Raw genomic sequence first — 10,146 nt, 5'->3', positions numbered from 1 at the left:
TATATATATATATATATATATATATATATATATATATATACACACACACACACACACACACACACAAATATACACACACACATATATATACACACACACACTCACACATATATATACACACACACATATTCACACAGACATATATATACACACACACACAATGGTAAATCTCATAGAACAATTTAAAATATTCTTTTATTTTGAAAAATCCACATTTCTAAAAATTCTGTTTCTGGCCAATATGGAGTAAGAGGGACCAGATTTACTCTTCTGCTTGAAACAACCAAAATAGGGACTTCCAAAATACTGTACATATACCAAGTGATAAGGAATAATGATCTCCAAGAAATAAAGGAAGAGTCTCAAAAAAGATGAACCCAAACGGGCCCATACCCAGACACATCATAATTAAAATGGCAAAGGTTAAAGACAAAGAGAGAATCTTAAAAGCAGCAAGAGGAAGTCAGTTACCTACAAGGGAGCTCCCATAAGACTGTCAGCTAATTTCTCAACAGAAACATTTCAGGCCAGAAGGGACTGGCATGAAATATTCAAAGTGATGAAAAACAAGGGCCTACAACTAAGACTATTTTTCCCAACAAGACTATCATTTAAAATTGAAGGATAAATAACAAGCTTCCCAGACAAAACAACAAGAGCTAAAAGAATTCGTTACCACCAAACCAGTATTAGAAGAAATGTTAAAAGGCCCTGGCTGGGTGGCTCGGTTAGTTGGAGCATTGTCCCACACGCCACAAGGTTACAAATTTGATTCCCAGTCAGGGCACATACTTAGGTTTTGAGTTTGATCCCAGGTTGGGGTATATACAGGAGGCAACTGATTGATGTTTCTCTCTCACATTAAGGTTTCTCTCTCTCTCCCCCACCCCCCCTCTCTTTAAAATCAACACACACACACATACACACACACACACACACACACACACACATATCCTTTGGTGAAGATTAAAAAAAAATGTTAAAGAATAAAATGGCAATAAATACATACCTTCCAATAATCACTTTAATTAAATGTAAATGGCTTAAATGCTCCAATCAAAAAACATAGGGTAGCTGAATGGATAAGAAAACAAGACCCATATATATGCTGTCTACAAGAGACCCACCTCAGAACAAAATATACAGAATAAAAGTAAAAGGATGGTAAAGATATTTCTTGCAAATGAAAAGGAAAAAAAAACCTGGGATAGCAATACTTAATATGTGACCAAACAGACTTTAAAAAGAAGGATATAGTAAGAGACAAAGAAGGATAGTTCATAAGATAAAGGGAGCAATACAACAAGATATAATTTTACTTACCAATGTCACCAACAAATCATTAAAAATAAAATAAAGGGAAATAAATTAAGTAAACCCAACAACCACCCCAGCATTGTCAGCCTTGAAAGAGATTCTGGATCAAGGTGCAGAGAAGGAAAAACCCAAGTGGAATCCGGAAAACTCCCTGAGTTAAAGAGACAGAGCTGAGAATACAGGAAGACCAAAACGACTGGAGTTCACAGAGTTCAGGAGAGAAGAGACCTTTATAGAGAACTCCAGAGATCTGTGTGGGACATGAATGTGAGGAAACTAACCAAGGCCAGGTAAAGGACCGCCTAGAAGGATAAGAGGTTACAATGCTTGGTGCTCACACAGGGTTAGGAATGGCGCCTGTTACTACAAGCCAGACTAGAACATCTCATAATTTATATGGTTTTGGTAACTCAGAGGGACTTGTCCAAATGCTACTCAAGAAAAAAAGCAATCACCTGTTTAAGCTTCCTGATTAGGTCTCGAAGTTGAGCTTCAACACGAAATGCAGAAAATAAGCACCTCCAGTGAATCCAATGTTTTTGGCACCAGGAAGCTGGAGCTCCACTGAAAAACAAAAATAACGGTATCTTGAAAATACCTTCTATAAGTGAAAGACAGTCTAACATCCTCATTTCTATTACAAAACTAGAAACCCAAAAGCAACTGTCAGCTCTTTTATGAGATATATCTAATTACTGAAAAAGCACTTTAGCCCTAGCCAGTTTGGCTCAGTGGATAGAGTGTCGGCCTGTGGACTGAAGGGTCCCGGGTTTGATTCTGGTCAAGGGCATGTATCTCAGTTGTAGGCTCAATCCCCAGTGTGGGCTGTGCAGGAGGCAGCCAATCGATGATATTCCTCTCTCATCGATGTTTCTATCTCTCTACACCTCTCTCCCTCCCTCTTTTTCTAAAAAAAAAAAAAGGAAGAAAAAGCACTTTAAGGAATTTGAAAAAAAAATTAAATGTGGGTGCCTCTGAGTGAATTAAAAATTCTTTGTAAATGGATATTTTATACACATATGCTCTAACAAATAGCCAATCTTTTTCTCATCTAAGCTACTTATATAGAACCAAAATTCTATAAGGTCATTTTCAGGAAAGGTTCAGGGAGAGAAAAAACACACTAATATCCTATATAATAAAAGGGTAATATGCAAATTGACTCTAACAGCAGAATGACCGGTCGCTATGACGCGCACTGACCACCAGGGAGCAGACGCTCAACACAGGAGCTGCCCCCTGGTGGTCAGTGTGCTTCCACAGGGGGAGCTCCGCTCAGCCAGAAGCCAGCTCATGGCTGGCCAGCACAGTGGCGGTAGTGGGAGCCTCTCCTGCTTCTGCCACAGCACTAACGATGTCTAACGGCTTAGGCCCGCTCCCCTGAGGGCTCCCAGGCTGCCAGAGGGATGTCAGACTGCCAGCTTAGGCCCAATCCCCTGGGGAGCGGGCCTAAGCTGGCAGGTGGACATCCCCTGAGGGGTCCCGGACTGCGAGAGGGCATATCCAGGCTGAGGGATCCCCCCCAGTGCACTGGGCCTCTAGTTATATAATAAATGCTTACTAAGTAACAGTCACCTGACACAGAAGAATCTCACTAATGTTCACAAAAATACCTGAAGGTCAATATCATCCTGACCAAACCTAACTGTCTAAAGCAGTGGTTCTCAACCTGTGGGTCGCGACCCCTTTGGCGGTCAAACGACCCTTTCACAGGGGTCGCCTAAGACCATCCTGCATATCAGATATTTACATTACGATTCATAACAGTAGCAACATTACAGTTATGAAGTAGCAACGAAAATAATTTTATGGTTGGGTCACCACAACATGAGGAACTGTATTTAAAGGGCCAGAAGGTTGAGAACCACTGGTCTAAAGTCACATAGTAAGTACATATTGGAGCTATATTTTAAACCGACAATTTCCAGTACAGACAACTCACATACCTTGATTTGCACTGCTCAAAAATGACAGCTAAAGTTGCAAAGTCATTAAATCCTCCAGCTTTAGCTGCCAGTTCTCGATGTCTCTGTTCCGCTTCCTTCTGATACTCTGGATCAACTAAAAGACAGTTGCAGAGGCAATTTAGTTCCATTTTATATCAAGTGTCTACATTCACTTTGTTTATTCAAGCTCATTAAAATTTGTCTCACCCTCTGGGGTGGAGTAAGGTAGATCTATATTACCTTTTCAAGGGGGCTCTAATTACTCCCACAACTCCTCTTTCTCTTTTAACCACACTTTGGAGATGTTATCAGATATAGCAACATTACTTCTCCCAATCCATTTGCCTTTAAAATAGTATTTAATACACGTATTTATTTTTTAATTCATTTTTATCGTAAGAGTAACCCATGCTCACAGTAAAAAAAATTACATAAAAGTTCAAGGTTCTCCATTTTGTCACATTACCCACAAATCAATCCTCAAGGCTAACCACTGTTAATTATTTAATGTGTGTCTTCAATATATTTTCTATGCATATACAAGGATATGTATATAGTGATTTATTTTAACATAAATAGGATATATGTTCTGAAACTTCCTTTATTTATTTAATAACGGCTTCATGTCAGTGCAGATGGAATTATTCATTCTCAAAAACAGCCACCTTGTATTCCCCAGAAATATAAGAAACATAACACAATTTAACCAGTCCTTATTTATTCAATTCACAATTATGGACAATTAGACAGAAAGGTCAAATATGCAGAACTAAACTACTACAAACTTTTTACTTTTCTTTTTTAACTTCATATTGAGGTATAACATGCATTCAGAAAACTACACAGATCATAAGTGTACAGCTCAATGAATGTTCACAAACATACCACACTAATGTACTACTCAATACCTCGATCAACACACAGAATCACCAATACCCCAGAAGCCCTCTTTTTGCCCTTTTTCTAATAACAACCTGTACCCCTCCACAAAGGTAACATGTCCTAACTTCTAACCCCAAAGAAGGTTTTGGCCTGTTTTCAAACTTTGTATAAATATACTTTATGTGTCGTGTTTCTTTTGCTCAATATTTCATTTTTGAGACGTATCTGTTATTGACTGACTGGATCGCACTCGGGACTGATGTGCTCTATCACTGCCCAAGTTCCCCACATAACACTTCACCCAGGCTAATTTCCTTCAGAGTTCAATTTCTCAGATTTCCCAAGGATCCTTCCTTCATTGTACCACATCATACCACAATTCCTATTCCTTCAGTACACCCATCACAGCTACATTTACCAGAGGCACCATGTTGCCTGGTTCTAGGAAGCAGCACTAGACTACACTATGAATCTCCATAGCAGCAGTTCCTGGTATTAGGAGGAAAGTAATCTGACTAAAGATAATGCCATCCTGCCCTGGCAGTGTTCTCAGTGGTTAGAGCACCGGCCTACATACCAAAGGATCTCAGTTTGGATCACCAGTCAGGGCACGTGCAGGAGGCAACCAATTGATGTGTCTCTCTCACATAGATGTTCTCTCTCTCTCTACCTATCTATCTCTATCTCTGTCTCTCTGTCTCTCTCTCCCACATCCCTCCGCCCTTCCACTCTAAAAATCAATGGAAAAAATATCCTCGGGTGAGGATTAACAACAACAAATATAAATATATATGTAAATAAAGTCTTCCATCCCAGGCTTTATGTAGTTTCTACCTGTTACCTCGGGAGCAATTGAAGAAAGCAGCTAGAGACAATAGGAGAGAGGATATAGTAAAGTTAGAGTCCGTATCACACACAGTTTGTACCGTCTAGCAAGTTTATCCTCCTAAAAGTTTGACTATCCATCTTTACTTAACCAGTAGACTTGTCATTTTCTTTAATTTATTATCTTTCCCCAGATGAAATTCTATGATCAGTTTTATCTCATGCAAATAGGTAGATGCTATTGAGGCAAAAACTATAAATAAAAAGCTAAAGCAGCAAAACAAGGCTATATCAGCAAAACTCCCTTTGGGAAGATAATTCAATATTTTTCTATATAGCTATAAATCAGAAAACAAAACTATTACACAGAAAGGGTTTCAACAACAGTCCTCAGAGATGAAGTGGGGAAATAAGGCTGTAAGTATCACATACAAATAAAGTACCCTTTATTTCTAAAAATATCACAATTAAAATAAAAACTTTAAAACCAACCCAATGTTATTTTAAATTTGTTCTATTTTAAGGTTAAGTTGTTTACCACCAATAAGCTATTCACCACCTAAAAGCCCTCTCTCCACTGTCTGATTTCTAAAGCAATATATATAATAGCAGACACTATAATACAGTTTACTACAGCAAAAAAAAAGGTTACTAAAAATGTTGACAATATCACCATTTTGATATTTAAAATCTTTATTCAATGTCAGATCTAAGAAAACTAGCCAGTTTTACCAATAGGTATGTAATAAATTAGGTAATCTATGATGACTAAGAACCAAGCCAGAAAGGGTTGCTTAACATGTTAAGCGCCCAGCCTGTTTTGTCTTCCGGACGGAAAGTATAGTGTCAGTCACCGTGACTGACTGGGTGCTTAATGTGTTAACCTTTAAAGACTATAAATGCTCTTAGAAAGCAGCTGGAAAGGCAATACACACTTTGAATATAACAAGAGTCAGCAAGTCACATGCTCAAAAACGGAAGATGCTTTCTGCAGCATCTCAAGATCTTGAAATTTCAGGTTTAAAAATTAAGACTAGGTCATATATGTGTACATTACATTTGAATAAGAAACTGGTAGTAGTCATTGCCTTTAGGAATCAGACCTGGGACATGTTTAGGAGAGGAAGACTTACTTTTCACCTCATTTCTTTTGTAGTGTTTGAATTTTTAACTATATAATATGTTGGAAATGGTGGTGTGAAGAGTTAGGCAGAACCTCCCTCCCAGAGAAACATCAATTAAACTAGTCAAATTATCCATGTCTCTGGAGATTGACTGAATCTGTGGAATTCAGCAAGAACATTTGGAAGTATCGCATCCGAATAGCTAATATAGTCATCCCCCCAACAACTTTGTGTGAAGAACTAATTCTGAGGGCTTGGCAGCCTTAAAGTGGTACCATTTCTCTCACCCCGTTTCTTCTCTGTACAGAGGATCCGGCTGAACAGCTAATGAACGGGGGAACAGCTAATGCCAGTGCAGCCCCCCATTTCCTTACAGCTCTGTAGTGTAGAAGATCTGTTCCACTGAGTTCAGTGGCTGAGTGGTAGCTCCCACAACTCCCAGTTTCCTAAAGCTGTTCAGGTATTTTAGAATTTAAAGAAAAAAATTTTTGGCAACCAGTGTGTCCACAGATCCCATCTTGCTAGCCTTTGTACTGAGTGGTAACAGAAGTTCCCACCACCTCCCACCCCAAGCTTCTGCTCCAGGAGGATCCAGGCAGGGCAGACAGTGAAGAGCAGGTTCCCCCCAACCCCCAAAACCTGTAAGTAAATAATACTGAACTCCAGTTGTATAGAGTGGCCTTCCACAATGGTATAGCTTAGTTCTGAAACTACTTTTGTATATTCTAAGGAAAATGGACTATTTAAATATGGACTCTGGACTAGATAATAGCACTGTATCGATGTTAAATTTCCTAATTTTGATAACTTGACTTTGGTTAAATAAGATATTACCCTTGTTCTTAGTAAATATACAAGTAAATATTTTGTGGTAAGAGAGTACAATCTTTCCAATTTACTTTCAAATGATTCAGAATAAGAAAATGTATATTTATAAGTATATATGTATATATACATATACAAAGAATAATTAAGCAAATGCAGCAGCAAAATGTTAAAAACTGCTGAAATTAGATAAAAGGTATAAAGGACTTTGTTTCATATTCTTTTTTTTTAATTGATGTTTTTAGAGAAAGAGGGAGAGAGATACATCAATTTGTTGTTCCACTTATTTATGCATTCATTGATTGATTCTTGTATGTGCCCTGACCACAGATCAAACCCACAACCTTGGTGTATCAGGCTGATGCTCTAACCGAGTTACCAGGCCAAGGCCTGTCATATTCCTTCAACAGTTCTATAAGTTCAAAATTGTATTACAAAATGTTACCAAAAAAAAAGAAGGCTAATACCAGACTGGTTTCATCTATTTAAACTAGAGGCCCGATGCATGAAATTCATGCACGGGTACCTGGTCCCTAGGCCTGGTCAGTGATAGAAGGCGAGTGTCTGGTGTGGAAGTGTCTGGTGTGGAAGGGCAGGTCCCAGTTGACCTCTGGGCCCTGGGCAGCACCTGGGCCCCCGAGCCTCCGCGCGCCCCCCTCCACCTGAGTCACAGCACCCGAGTCCCCACGTGGAGATGTGGTGAGCGCGGCCAGACGCCGCGGGCCAAGGCGCAGTGTGAGCCTCTGGGCCACCCAGTGGCACCACATGGAACCCGGCCGGCCTCGCAGACCGGCTCCTGTGTGAACCCACAGGAAGCCCGACCTGTCCCTGCAGTCCCAGCAGCTGTGGCCCAGCTCACCCAGAAGACGATGCACCACACGGGTGCAGGGCACCTGAGCGCGGGGGAGGTTAGCAGGGGGAGTTAGAGTGAGGTCGGTGGACCCACCACATTCTCACTGCACCTCTGTCCCCATCACCCCCGCCCCCAGGTAGCCACCAAGAGGTCGCATGGTGTAGCCGACATCTGCCCTGTTCCTCGCCACCCCCTGGTGGTCAGCGCACGTCATAGCGAGCAGTTGAACTCCGGTGGAGGGGGAAAATTGCATATTAGACTTTTATTATATAGGATATCCCAACAAGGAAAACCGTTTCCTTTTTCTGGCCTTACAAGACTATTAGAATTGGATCACCTTAATCCAAATCCCTAGTTTTACAAATGAAAAACTGTGACCCCACCAGAAGAAAGCAAAGCTGACATGTGACAAACTAAGCTGTGTCCCATGATGACACACCAAGAAAAGAACAAGCAGAAGTTTAAAGACATGAAAACCTCAAAACAATCCTCTGAGGGTACAAGGGCTAAACTACCTTCTTTTGATGCTTGGGAAAAAAAGGTTAATATATTACTAATGTACTATACAACAGGGCAAAGGTTCACCATACTATCTTCCCTTACCAATGAAAGGAAATTAACTCTCCCTGCCAGGAACATCACATACTCCCTATTTTAAACAACTAAGTTAAAGGATAACAAAATGAAAAAACCATTTGTCCTCAGTTTCATGTCCTACAGGGCTAGGTACATGGTAATCAAAAAATGGTCAGTGAGCCCAGCCGATGCGGCTCAGTGGTTGAGCATCGACTCAGGCGCCAAGAAGTCTTTGGTTCGATTCTGGTCAGAGCACATGCCTGGGCTGCAGACACAATCCCCAGTAGGGAGAGTAGAGGAGGCAGCCAATCAATGTTTCTCTGTCATCGATGTTTCTATCTCTATCTCTCTCCCTCTCCCTTCCTCTCTAAAATCAATAAAAGCATTTTTTTCAGTGACAGTAAACACACAATACAATAAACAGATGATATATTATAGAATTGTACACTTGAAACTCATATAATTTTATTAACCAAAGTCACCCCTATAAATGCAATATAAATTTTAAAATAATAACAAAAATAAATAAATAAATGCTCTGAAATACTGGAGATCTAAATAAATGGAGAAATATTCCATGTACACGGATAGGAAGACAATACTGTCAAGATTTTCCAACTTGATCTATAGATTCAATACATCCCAATTAAAGTCCTAGCCAGTTATTTTGTGAATATCAACAACCTGATTTTAAAGTTTATATACAAAGGGAAAAGACTCAGTATAGCCAAAACAGGGAAAGAGTAAAGTCAGAAACTGACCCACACAAATACAAGCAAATGATCTTTAACAAAGGAGCAGAAGCATTTTAAGGGAGAAAAGATAGTCTTTTGAACAAATGGAGCTGGAACAAATGGACATCCAACTCCCAGAAGATAACATAGGAGAAAATCTAGATGACCTTAGGTATGGTGATGACTTTTTAGATAAAATACCAAAGGCATAACCCATGCAAGAAATAATTCATCAGCTGAATATCATTAATATTAAAAAATTCCACTCTGCAAAAGATAATGTCAAGAAAACAAGATGACAAGCCACAGACTGGGAGAAATAGCTGCAAAAAACATATCTGATAAAGTACGGTTATCCTAAATATCCTATATAATAAAAGCCTAATATGCTAAGTGTCTCATTGTCTGGTCATCCGTTCAACCAATCAAAGTGTAATATACTAATGATATGCTAAGGTCACTCAACTGCTTGCTATGATGTGCACTGACCACCAGGGGGCAGACAGTCGACTGGTAGGTTAGCTTGCTGCTGGGATCCAGCCAATTGGGACTGAGCAAGACAGGCCAGACACGCTCTGGAGCCCTCCCATGGTCCCTCCTGGGCTGGTCAACCTCCCGCGTTCCTCCCAGGCCCCAATCGTGCACCAGTGGGGTCCCTCGGCCTGGCCTGCATCCTCTTGCAATCTGGGACCCCTCAGGGGATGTTGGAGAGCTGGTTTTAACCTGATCCCACAGGCCAGGCCAAGGGACCCTACTGGTGCACAAATTTGTGCACTGGGCCTCTAGTACAAATATAAAACTCAACAATAAGAGGCACCCTGGCCAGGTAGCTCAGTTGGTTAGAGCATCAGCCTGATACACCAAGGTTGTGGGTTTGATCCCTGGTCAGGGCACATACATGAATCAATCAATGAATGCATAAATAAATGGAACAACAAATCAATGTTTTTTTCTCTCTCCCTCCTCTTTCTCTCTCTAAAATCAATAAAAAATTTTTTAAAGCCTCAACAATAAGAGAACAAACAACCCAATTTAAAAAGACCAGAACAGACATCAAAGAAGAC

At 40.1% G+C, this 10,146-nt stretch overlaps 1 protein-coding gene across 1 annotated transcript in view; it reads right to left on the bottom strand.

Moving 5' to 3' along the window:
* DHX40 (DEAH-box helicase 40) overlaps positions 1-10,146 on the bottom strand; it is a 37,873-nt gene that overhangs the window by 7,699 nt on the left and 20,028 nt on the right. The window contains 2 exon segments of the mRNA XM_006092216.3: positions 1,773-1,881; positions 3,264-3,378. Coding sequence (XP_006092278.1) covers positions 1,773-1,881; positions 3,264-3,378 — 224 coding nt within the window.

This window comes from Myotis lucifugus, unplaced genomic scaffold (genome assembly GCF_000147115.1).
Source record: "Myotis lucifugus unplaced genomic scaffold, Myoluc2.0 scaffold_99, whole genome shotgun sequence".
NCBI lineage: Eukaryota > Metazoa > Chordata > Mammalia > Chiroptera > Vespertilionidae > Myotis > Myotis lucifugus.
This window is presented reverse-complemented; position numbering and strand designations above follow the sequence as displayed.